The following is a 12629-nucleotide window of genomic DNA, read 5'->3' on the forward strand; positions in this document are numbered from 1 at the left end:
TCAGCATAGAAGTGTGAGGGAGGGGGAAAGAGGACTAACCAGAAGGCGATAGGTGGGATGGAAAGGAAGGAATCTGATAGGAGAGGAGAGTGACTGTAGGAGAAAGGGGAGGAGGAGGGGCATCGGGCTGGTGATAGGCAGATGAGAATGGGTAAGAGGTCAGAGTGGGTAATAGAAGAGGAGAGGGGAAATAGAAGAGGGGAGGAGGGGGACTTTTTTTAAACTGGAAGGGGGAAATCGACATTCATGCCATCAGTTTGGGGGCTACCCAGAATGAACTGCTCCTCCACCCTGACGTTGTCCTCATCTTGGCACAAGAGGAGGCCAGGGACCGACCTCAGAACGGGAATGGGAATCAGAATTAAAAGATCTCGCTGCTCTCGCCGGATGAAACGGAGGCGCCTGCGGACGTGCGGGGGCCACGGCAGGGCAAGTTGGCAGACTGAGGTCATTTCTCATAGAGTAGGCGAGATCCACTTAAAAGTCTGACAACATGTGAAAGGAGCTGTCCTGGGGCCTGGTGGGAGTTGCTGACGGGCTTCTGTACTTTCTGCCTGACAGGGGAAGGAGAGAAGCAAGAGTATCAGGGGGTGTACATATGAAAGTTAGGGAAGAGAACAAGGGAAATGCAGGGAGGGTGACAGAGGCATAGAGTAATGGTGGTTGTCCGTCATAGACCATAAGATATAGGAGCAGAATCAGGCCATTTGGCCCATCAAGTCTACTCCACCACTTCATCATAACTGATCCATTTTTCCTCTCGGCCCCAATCTCCTGCCTTTCCTCCCGTATCCCTTCATTGCCTGACCAATCAAGGATCTAACAACCTCTGCCTTAAATATGCACAAAGACTTGGCCTCCACAGCCACCTGTGACAACGAATTCCACATATTCACCACTGTTCTTGATATTTATTGCTTATTTATTTTTTTTTGTATTTGCACTGTTTGTTATCTTTTGCACATTAGTTGTTTGCGTGTCCTGCTGAGAGTAGTCTTCAACCAACTCTATTGTGGTTTTTGGATTTACCGTGAATGCCCACAAGAAAATGAATCTCAGGGTAGTATATGCTGATCTACATGTACTTTGAACTTTGAACTTTGATTGGGTGAATGCAGAATTGATGAAAGGATTGGGAGAGTAAGCTGAAAAGAGATGGTGATAGGATAGAAAGACATCAAGAGATGTAACAGGGATGCCAAATCATTGTTTGAAGCAGAGGCTCTCCTCAGAGAAATGCGTCCGTGAGTGAAGGATACTCCATCGAATTTACTCACGTAAAAACAACTTATAATTTACAGCTGTGCAGGCTCCTGTCCGACGGTGACAGGAAACTTGTGCAGGAGAGTTTTTAAGGTGGACTTTAACCGAGGCAGATCCACTCTCTGGACCTCAGAAGTTGGCGTCCATTGGAACGGACGAATATCACAAGCCGGGGCCTCCCTGGGCTGCAGTGGACGGCAGTGACTTCTTCAGTGGGACCGCGTTACAGTGCTGCCTCCCTGGCCGTTGGATATCCTCCGCCCAGTCCACCGGACCCGGCTTCGCCTGCTGGTCCCGGCGCGTCCCTACCCTCCCGGGGCGCCAGGCCCGCCAGCTGCCCTCACCCGGTTTAGCCCGCCCGTCGGAGCCGTGTACGAGAGCGTGGCAAGCAGCTGGAGCCACAGGCGAGGGCCGAGGGTCGGGTGGAGACCAAAGGAGAGCGAGCTACCCCCGGAATGGACAGAACGAGCCCCCACCCCACCCCCTCACCAGCGGTGCTACCCCTCCCTCGACACCCCATACACCTCGATAGAATAATACAGCTTGGACGTCAGCCAATCAGCCCAACCCGACCATGGCACCGACCCCAAATTGCTGGTGTTTGTCCCACTGGAATTTAGAAGGCTGAGAGGGGATCTGATCGAAACATATAAGATTATTAAGGGATTGGACACACTGGAGGCAGGAAACATGTTCCCGATGTTGGGGGAGTCCAGAACCAGAGGCCACAGTTTAAGAATAAGGGGTAGACAATTTAGAACGGAGTTGAGGAAAAACTTTTTCACCCGGAGAGTTGTGGATCTGTGGAATGCTCTGCCTCAGAAGGCTGTGGAGGCCAATTTTTTAGATTAGATTAGATTATGAGGACACTCAGTCCTCGTTTATTGTCATTTAGTAATGCATGCATTAAGAAATGATACAATGTTTGTCCAGTATGATATCACAGAAACACAAGACAGACCAAGACTAAAACTGACAAGGACCACATAATTATAACATATAGTTACAACAGTGCAAAGCAATACTGTAATTTGATAAAGAGCAGACCATGGGCACGGTAAAAAAAAGTCTCAAAGTCCCGATAGCCCCAACATCTCACGCAGATGGTAGAAGGGAGAAACTCTCCCTGCCATGAGCCTCCAGCACCGCAACCTTGCCGATGCAGCATCCTGGAAGCACCCGACCACAGTCCGACTCAGAGTCCGTCCGAAAACTTCGAGCCTCCGACCAGCCCTCTGACACCGAGCACCGAGCACCATCTCTGCCGAACGCTTCGACCCCGGCCCTGGCCGCCAAGCAGCAGGCAAAGCCGAGGATTCGGGGCCTGCCCCTTCGGAGATTTTGGATTACACAGTAGCGGCGGCAGCGAAGCAGGTATTTCAGAATTCTCTGGATTCTTTCAAGAAAGAGTTAGATGGAGCTCCTAAAGATAGCGGAGTGAAGGGATATGGGGAGAAGGCAGGAACAGGGTACTGATTGTGGATGATCAGCCATGATCACAGTGAATGGCGGTGCCAACTTGAAGGGCCGAATGGCCTACTCCTGCACCTATTGTCTATTGTTCATCCAAACTGCTCCTATCGCTCTACATGTACTTTTTCCAAATGTCTTGTATTATTGCACTTGCCTCATGCTGCGCCCCCTGGTGGCTCATTCGCTCACTGCACCACCACCCGGACAGCGTTCAGAGTCGGTTGGCAAGTGTGATCCCAGGAACGTTTGATGGCTCTGGGCCTCTACTCACTGGAACTCAGAAAAATGAGTGGGGGTATCGCATTGAAACCTATCGAATGTTCAAAGGCCTCCATACAGTGGATGTGGAGAGGGTGTTTCCCAAGACCAGAGGACACAGTCTCAGAATAGAAGGAGGCCCATTTCGAACGGAGATGAGCAGGAATTTCTTTAGCCAGAGAGTGGTGGATCTGTGGAATTCGTTGCCACAGGCGGCTGTCCAGGCCAAGTCATCGGCCGTATTTAAGCCAGAGGTTGACAGATTCTCGATGGTCAGGACATGAAGGGGTACTGGGAGCGGGCAGGAGATTGGAGCTGGAGAGTGAAATGGTGGGACAGATTTGATGATGGGCCAAATGGTCTTATTCTGCTCCTATATGTTATCTTCTCCGTTATCACAAAATAAAATTCAGTTGGACACATCAGGGGGAAACCGGAGCGAACCCAGGGGAGAGCCACCCAGTCACAGTGTGAACGTGCAAACTCCAGGCAGGCAGAGGCCAAGGCCAGGATCGAACCAGGGTCTCCGGCGCTATGAGGCAGCGGGACTACCCGCCGCAGCCCCTGCGCCACTCATTCTACAACGACAGCTTCCCCCCCCCCCACTCCCCACCGCCGGGGTTGGGCCTGGGTGTGGGTCGACAACGCAGCCCAGGTGCCGGGTTCAGAGCTGGAGAGAGCCCGGCCCCGTGCAGACTGCCGCCTCGCCTCCCTCCTCCATAAGCCTGGCATCGAGGGGTCCGCCAGTCGGGGCTGCTCCTCCCGCCACCACCACACAGCCGAGGCACAAAGTTACTTGTGCACAGATGGGCTGGAGCTCTCCCTATTGTCGGGGGAGCGGAGGGTGGGGCGGGGGTGGTGGTGGTCTCCTCGACAGGGAGGGCCACGGCCGGGAGAAATAGCCCCTTGAGCTGGTCTCAGAGCGAGCGGTTCGGTTGCAGGGTGGTGAGGAGACATTAATCACTCATTTACACACCTGTCAGCCGGCAACAATGGACAGAGCCACCGAGCTAGCTGGCCGGGGAGGGGGCTGTGGCTGGGAGGGCCAGCAAGCAAGGAAAGTGCATTAATTAACCACACTGCCAGCAATTCAGGGAAGGGAGAGAGGGCTTAATATAAACCTGTCACATTCTACACCGCCATAGAAAGGATCTCCACCCCCCCCCCCCAGCCCCCACACCCTTCCCTCAGGAACTGACCCACCCTCACCGAGGAGCTGGCGGTTGCCTCCCACAGTTGATTGATTGGAGTTTTATTGGCCTCAGCTTTCTTAAAGGCACACTGTCAACCGGGTCAGGGGAAGTGGCCTGCGCATTGTCACTCAGAGAAGCTGGCCACATGACCCTCAGGCTTTTCCCCTCCAGCCCTCACCCCCTCTGACTCGAATGCTTATTGCCTTTCAGACAACACACATAAAAAAATTGCTGGTGAACGCAGCGGGCCAGGCTGCACCGATAGGAAGAGGTACAGTCGACGTTTCGGGCCGAGACCCTTCATCAGGACTACTGACATTTTGTGAAATTTGTTGTTCTGCTGCAGCAGTACAATCCAAAACATTAAAAAATTACTATGAGTGTATTTCTTACCGTAAGTCGCAGTAATCCATGTCTTGCACTGCACTGCTGTGGCAAAACAACAAATTTCACAAAATACAACATGTTGGAGGAAGTCGGCAGGCCAGACAGCACCAATGGAAAACAGTAAACAGTCAATACTTCGGGCTGAGGCCCTTCATCGAGACCAGTCCTGATGAAGGATCTCGACTGTTTCCTCTTCTCCATAGATGCTGCCTGGCCTGCTGAGTTCCTCCATCATTTTGTGTGTGTGTGTGTGTGTGTGTTTTGCTCTGGATTTCCAGCTTCAGCAGGCTTCCTTGTGTTTGTGAAATTTCGCATGGAGGAGGAGAAGATGGCGACGCGACGGCAGCGCACGCAGCCACTCCGGTGAATGATATCTGTTACCTGTCAAGTAGGGGACCGTGCACAATTCTGATTCGATGGAGACACACATGAGAGCACGGAGGAACATCTGGAGAAACTTCTGAAATGTCTGCTTCGCTGCCACTGCTACTGTGTGGTCAGGAATCTCCGGAGGGGAAGGCCCCGAGTCCTCGGCTTTGCTTGTTTCAGCGGCCGGGGCGAGGTTGAAGGCACTCGGCAGAGGATGGCGCTCGGAAGGCTGTATCGGAGGGGCTGGTCGGAGGCTCGAAGTTTTCGGACAGACGGACTCAGTGTTGGTTGTGGTTGGGTGCTTCCAAGGCATCGGCAAGTTGTCAGTGCCTGGAGGTTTATGGCAGGGAGTTTCTCCCTTTTGCCGCCTGCTATTGGGGACTCAGGAACCAATCGGGACTTTGAGACTTTTTTTTTTACCGTGCCCATGGTCTGCTCGTTATCAAATTATGGTATTGTTTTGCTCTGTTGTAACTATATGTTATAGTTATGTGGTCTTGTCAGTGTTAGTCTTTGGTTTGTCCTGTTTTCTGTGATATCACTCTGGAGGAATATTGTATCATTTCTTAATGCATGAATGCATTTCTAAATGACAATAAAAGAGGACTGAGTGTTCTCGTAATCTAAGTATTAAAAAAAAATCAATAAGTGGTGCAGAAAGAAAGCAAAGTAGGGAGGTTGTGTTCATGGGTTCATCGAAGGTGAACCTGAATTGTTGAGTGTGTGTCCAGGCTCTTGTACCTCCTTCCTAGTGGTAGCAATGAGAAATGGGCATGTCCTGGGTGATGGGCCCTTAATGCCAGCTTCTCGAGGAATTGCCTGTTGAAGGAGACTTGTACCCATGATGGCGCTGGCTGAGTCTACACTTTTTTCCAATCCATAAGACCATAAGATACAGGAGCAGAAGTAGGCCATTCGGCCCATCGAGTCTGGTCCGCCATTCAGTCATGGGCTGATCCAATTCTTCCAGTCATCCCCACTCCCATGCCTTCCTCCCCATACCCTTTGATGCCCCGGCTAATCAAGAACCTGTCCATCTCTGCCTTAAATACACCCAATGACTTGGCCTCCACAGCTGCTCGTGACAACAAATTCCATAGATTTACCACCATCTGACTAAAGTAATTTCTCCGCATCTCAGTTCTAAAAGGACATCCTTCAATCCTGAAGTCATGCCCTCTTGTCCTAGAATCCCCTACCATGGGAAATAACTGTGCCATATCTAATCTGTTCAGGCCTTTTAACATTCGGAATGTTTCCATGAGATCTCCCCCTCATTCTCCTGAACTCCAGGGAATACAGCCCAAGAGCTGCCAGACGGTCCTCATACGGTAATCCTCTCATTCCTGGAATCATTCTCGTGGATCTTCTCTGAACCCTCTCCAATGTCAGTATCATCATCATCATCAGGTGCCGTGCCCAGTTTGAGCTTTGACTGCCATGGCCCACACACTCCTGTTTCGGGTCAAGTGAATCAATTCATCGGTGTTCATTTCCAGTTCTCTGGCTGCTGTCTCCATCATCATTTGTCTTTGTCTTCTTCTTGCTTTCTTCCCTTCAATCTTTCCAATAATTACCGTGCATTCTAACTCCTCTTTCCTAATCACATGTCCAATGAAGTTACGTTGCCTTTTAGTATATCCTTCCTAAAATAAGGAGCCCAAAACTGCACACAATACTCCAAGTGTGGTCTCACGAGTGCTTTATAGAGCCTCAACATCCCATCCCTGCTCTTATATTTTATACCTCTAGAAATTAATACCAACATTGCATTCGCCTTCTTCATAACCAACTCAACCTGGAGGTTAACCTTTAGGATATCCTGCACTGTGAGCCCTCCATACCGGGCAGAATATCGCCATGGAATATCGGTAGAAACTGGCTCAAGTTTTTGGTGACACTCCAAATCTCCTCAAACTTCTAATGAAATATAGCCAATAAGGTGCCTTCTTTGGAAATGCATCAATACGTTGGGCCCATCTATAGGCTTGAGGGCACTCTACTGCTGTGTGTATGCGGGAGGCCGATCCACCAGGCCTGTCTCTCAGCCAGCGACAGTCTTGGCATCAGGGTGCACAGAGCCGGGCCAGAGGGCTGGGTTTTATGCATGGTGCCATGAAGAATGGAGGGGGCCTTCCACACTTTCCTGAGAAGCCCTGGCGGCTCTGCCTAGGGCCCGGGAGGTGCTAAGTTCGAACCTCGCTCCAGGCCGCAGGATGGGGGCAGTGTCTCGCTCTCAGAGGGGCTGCTGCAAGGATGAGATTCCATGAGGAGCCACCTCGTTCCCACGGCTGAATGATCCTGTGGCGTGGCGCTTCCCGGTTAGAGACACAGAGTTCTACAGCGCAGAACCAGGCTCTTCGGCCAAACCTGACCCTGCCTGCACAGGTGTCTATCGAAGCTGGTCACATCTGTCTGGATTTTCCGGAAAAAAAGACCCTCCACTCTTTCCAAACCATTCGTTCGTTAGAGGAAGACGTGGGTGATCATGGTCTAAAGGCCATGATTGTTCTCGGCCAAATATTTCTGCAGAAGTGGTTTGACATTGACTTCTTCCGGGCAGTGTCTTTACAAGACGGGTGACCCCCGGCCATTATCAACAGTCTTCAGAGATTGTCTGCCTGGCGTCAGTGGTCACATCATCAGGACTTGTGATCTGCACCGGCTGCTCGTACAACCATCCACCACCTTCTCCCACGGGTTCACGTGACCCTGATTTGAGGGTTAAGGAGGTTATACACTTGCCCAAGGGTGGCCTGCAGGCTAGTGGAGGGAAGGAGCACCCTGCCACCCACTTTCCATCCGTACGCCTGTCCAAATGCCTATTAAGCATTGTAAATGGCCCTACGTCTATCACTTCCTTGGGAAGCTCATTCCATATATCCATCACCCTCTGTGTGGAAATATTTGCCCTTAAGGTCCTATTTAAATCTTTCCCCTCTCACTTTATCCCTGTGCCCTGTACTCTTCCACCCTGGGGAAAGGCCTCTGACCATCTGCTATGGCTCCTATGATTTAATAAACCTTTGGAGAACTCTCACGCGAGACATCCTCTGTGACGACGCTGTATTTATCCGCGCTTGCGTGGCCCGGGCTCGAGCTGTCGTATCTGTTGAATATTGCAATTGCACCCACCTCTACAGCACTGTGCAGAAGTCTTCAGCTCACGTAAAAAAAAAATCCTGTAAAGCGAAGATGCTTTCAAAAGCAATGAATTGAAAACTTTCTAAACATCAGGAAATTGACTATAAAGAGCAGTAAACAGTAAAAAAAAAAGCTAAATCACATCAATATTTGGTGTGACCACCCCTTGCCTTTAAAACCGCATCAATTCTCTGAGGTACACAGTCGTGCAGTTTTGTAAGAAAATCGGCTGGTAGGTTGTTCCGAGCATCTTGGAGAACTTGCCACAGTTTCTCTGCAGACTTTGGCTGTCTCGCTTGCTTCTGTCTCTCCAGGTAATCCCAGACGGCCTCGGTGATGCTGAGATCAGGGCTGTGAGGCCATCTGAAACCATATTAAAGACCTCAGGTGCCACAGACTTCTGCACAGCGCTGTATCACTCCCTCAGGCAGCTCGTCCATGAACCCACCATCCTCTGTGTGAAAACGTTTCCACTTAGGACCTCTTTAAACCTTTCACCTCCCAACTTTAACCTACGCCCTCTAGTTTAGACTACCCACCCTGTGTCCCTTGTAATTTTATAAACCCCAGCCTCCTTCACTCCTGGGGGAAATGTCCCAGCCCGTCCAACCTCTCTTTTTAAAGTCCATGCATTCTAATTCCCATTCCCATTCCCGTTCCGACGTGCCGGTCCATGGTCTCCTCTTGTGCCCAGGTGAGGCCGCCCTCATGGTAAAGGAGTGACACTGTTTCGGTAGCCTCCAACCTGATGGCATGAATATTGATTTCTTCTTCCGGTTAAAAAAAATCCCTTCCCCTTCCCTCTTCTTCCATTGCCCACTCTAGCCTCTTTCCTCTTCTCACCTGCCTATCACCTCCCCCCGGATCTCCTCCTCCTTCCCTTTCTCCCATGGTCTCCTCTCCTATCAAACTCCTTCTCCAGACCTTTACCATTCCCACCCATTTGGCCTCACCTATCACCTTCCAGATAGCCTCCTTCCCTCCCCGGTATCCTCTCCCCTTCCCCTTCAGTCCGGAAGAAGGGTCTCGGCCTGAAACTGTTCATACATTTCCCTCGACGCTGCCTGACCTGCTGAGTTCCTCCAGCATTTTTCGTGTGTTGCAAAGATGTGCTGGCATTGGAAGGCGGCAGAGGAGGTTCACAAGAATGAAAAGTTTAACGTATGAGGAGTGTTTGATCACTCTGGCCCTGTACTCACTTCAGTTTAGAAGAATGAGGAGGGGGGATCTCATTGAAGCCTAATGAATATTGAAAGCCCTGGATAGAGTCAACATGGAGAGTATGTTTCCTAGAGTGAGGAGATCTTGGACCAGAGTGCAGAGCCTCAGAACAGAGATGAGGAAGAATTTCTCAGCCAGATGCTGGTGAATCTGTGGAATTCATTGCCACAGATAACAGAGGAGATCAGGCTATTGGGTATATTTTTTTAAATTGAAGGAATGGAACAATACAGAATATATAATGGATTACATTTTCTTCCATTTTGCTTTTATATCGTACCCCCAAACAAACCTCCCCCCACCCGCCCCGAACATATCATAGCAGCTAATGTATTTACAACACAACAATTCACAAATACAAATACGGACATTTCACAACCATACCCCCACACTACTTCAAGACAAAGGCCCACACACATCCACAACATGTCAGATGATCCAAAATACACTCATATTTACAATTCATCAACCACCCTGTCAGGTAAATTATAAGTGTGTTCAATGGGAGGCAACTTCCCAAGTACAATCAAATGCCCTCAACTGGTAGGTAATCCCTTAAGACTCCCAAAATATGACAAGAAAGGTCCTCATTTCGAATAGAACTTCTTCACAGACCCCCTCAAAGTGAATTTAATCTTTTCTAATTTCAGAAAAAACATTACATCTTCTCACTAAGCAGCAGCAGTTGGAGGAGTGGCAGATTTCCAAACCAGCAAAATTCTCCTACGGGCCAACAGCAATGTAAATGCAATGATATCCGACCGAAGAGGTTGATAGGTTCTTGATTCGTAAGGATGTGAAAGGTTACAGGGGGTAGGCAGAAGAACGGGATTGAGGAGGATAAGAAATCAACCATGATGGAATGGGAGCAGCATGCTCGATGGGCCAAATGGCTTAATTCTGCTCTGATGTCTTATGGTCTAAGAATCACAAACAAACAATGCGCAAAAGAGGGCAAACTGCGCAAATGAAAAATAATATTAAGAACATGAGTCGTAAAGAGTCCTTGAAAGTGAGTCTGTGGATCCAGCAGGCCTCGCTGCTGCCTCCCAGCTTCACCGATCCAGGTTCCATCCTGACATCAGGCGCTGTCCGTGTGGAGTGTGCACGTTCCCTCTCTAACACCGTGTGGGTTTTGCCCTGCATGCTGTGCTCCCCTCCCGGGTGCTGGGAGGCAAATGCAGATTTGTGGCAAAAAAGTCAAAGAGGGAGTCGGTAGGACTGGGACAGGGAATAAGCTGTGGAGGTGCAGGGGCTAAAAGGAGTGTGCGGGGGGAATGAGACTGATGGGCTTGATCCCTAGGAGCCGGCATGGAAACAATGGGCTGAATGGTCTCCTTCTGGACCATGAGCCCTGTGGGCCTGTGCATCTGTGTTTGTTCACTGTTGTTTTTATCTCGAGTCGTTAAGGCCTTGAGCTATCTGTTTAATCTCCTCAAGTTTGTCTTGACTGGTCACGGGTTTTCCACGTACTGTGATTATTTAAGGTGAACTCCCATTAGCACGGGCGTCTTTGCCTTTTGAGAATGATTCATCTTCCGGCGTCACTCGGTCAAGCCACTGATGTTCTGTCGGAATTCCTAAGAATAAGATCTTGTTTCTGTGTCTAGGTGGGAGTTCTATCGTTCCTCTGCGCCCAGGTTCAGTCATCTGTCAGCACTCACCGTGACATTTCTGTGTCAGTGCAGGTAAGTAAAACCGGGAGGAAGCCCCAGCCAACGCAACACGACGCATCCCAGTGGATGAGTAGATGTAGAATCAACCTCCGCTTTAAATATACCCCAATGACTTGGCTTCCACAGCCATCTGTGGCAACGAATTCCACAGAATTACCACCCTCTGCCTGACGAAATTTCTCCTCATTTCTGTTTTAAAAGAGCCATCCCTTTATTCCAAAGCTTTGCGCTCAAATCCTAGACTCCCCTGCTAATGGAAACATCCCCTCTGCGTCGGTTACCTCCAGAAATTTTAGTATCGGAAGGACAGATGGGAGCTATGGAAGTCTGAAGACCCACAAAAAATGAGTTAGGAATGGGTTCTCTCCCACCCCCCCCCCCCCCCACCGCCATCTGGTTACTGAATGGCCTAGGACCCATGGGCGCTGCCTCGCTAATCCGTTTCGGCACAACAGAAATCAGAATCAGGTGTAATATCACTGGCCTACGTCATGAACTTTGTTGTGTTGCGACAGCAATGGTTGTTTTGGAATCTGGTGATTTTCCATCCACAGGAGCCCTAGAGAGAGTTGAAAACTTGTTGCTTTGCCATCATTTAAACAAAGGAAACAGACACAGAGCACATGAAATGAAGGAAAGAACTAAGAACAAAGACAAGAAACTAAGATGTCGATTTTTGCAACGACAGACACTTTTATACCGAGATAAGGCAAATTCCTGAGATATATATAGAAACATAGAAAACCTACAGCACAATACAGGCCCTTCAGCCCACAATGCTGTGCTGAACATGTACTTACTTTAGAAATTACATAGGGTTACCCATAGCCTTCTAATTTTCTAAGCTCCATGTACCTATCCAGGAGTCTCTTAAAAGACCCTATCATATCCGCCTCCACCACCATTGCCAGCAGCCCATTCCACACACTCATCACTCTCTGCGTAAAAAACTTACCCCTGACATCTCCCCTGTACCTACTTCCAAGCATCTTAAAACTGTGCCCTCTCATGTTAGCCATTTCAGCCCCTGGTAAAAAGCCTCTGACTATCCACACGATCAATGCTTCTCATCGTCTTGTACACCTCTATCAGGTCACCTCTCATCCTCCGACACTCCAAGAAGAAAAGGCCAAGTTCACTCAACCTATTCTCATGAGGCATGCTCCCCAATCCAGGCAACATCCTTGTAAATCTCCTCTGCACCCTTTCTATGGTTTCCACATCCTTCCTGTAGTGAGGTGACCAGAACTGAGCACAGTACTCCCAGTGGGGTCTGACCAGGGTCCTATAAAACTGTAACATATCCTCTCGGTTCTTGAACTCAGTCCCAGAGCTGATGAAGGCCAATGCACTATATGCCTTCTTAACCACAGAGTCAACCTGCATAGCAGCTTTGAGTGTCTTATGGACTCGGACTCCAAGATCCCTCTGATCCTCCACACTGCCAAGAGTCTCACCATTAATACTATATTCTGCCATCACATTTGGCTTACCAAAATGAACAACCTCACACTTATCTGGGTTAAACTCCATCTGCCACTTCTCAGCCCAGTTTTGCATCCTATCGATGTCCTGTTGTAACCTCTGACAGCCCTCCACACTATCCACAACACTCCCAACCTTTGTGTCATCAGCAAATTTTCTA

General features: G+C 49.5%; 1 protein-coding gene across 1 annotated transcript in view; it reads left to right on the plus strand.

Moving 5' to 3' along the window:
• The first annotated feature begins 387 nt into the window (after window positions 1-387).
• Window positions 388-12629, plus strand: part of LOC140204411 (sprouty-related, EVH1 domain-containing protein 2-like) — a 136058-nt gene continuing 123816 nt past the window's right edge. The window contains exons 1-3 of the mRNA XM_072271132.1: window positions 388-429; window positions 1397-1680; window positions 10919-10996. Of these exons, the coding sequence (XP_072127233.1) occupies window positions 388-429; window positions 1397-1680; window positions 10919-10996 (404 nt within the window). The remainder of the gene's footprint in view (window positions 430-1396; window positions 1681-10918; window positions 10997-12629) is intronic.

The sequence above is a fragment of the Mobula birostris genome, chromosome 10, assembly GCF_030028105.1.
Source record: "Mobula birostris isolate sMobBir1 chromosome 10, sMobBir1.hap1, whole genome shotgun sequence".
Classification (NCBI taxonomy): domain Eukaryota; kingdom Metazoa; phylum Chordata; class Chondrichthyes; order Myliobatiformes; family Myliobatidae; genus Mobula; species Mobula birostris.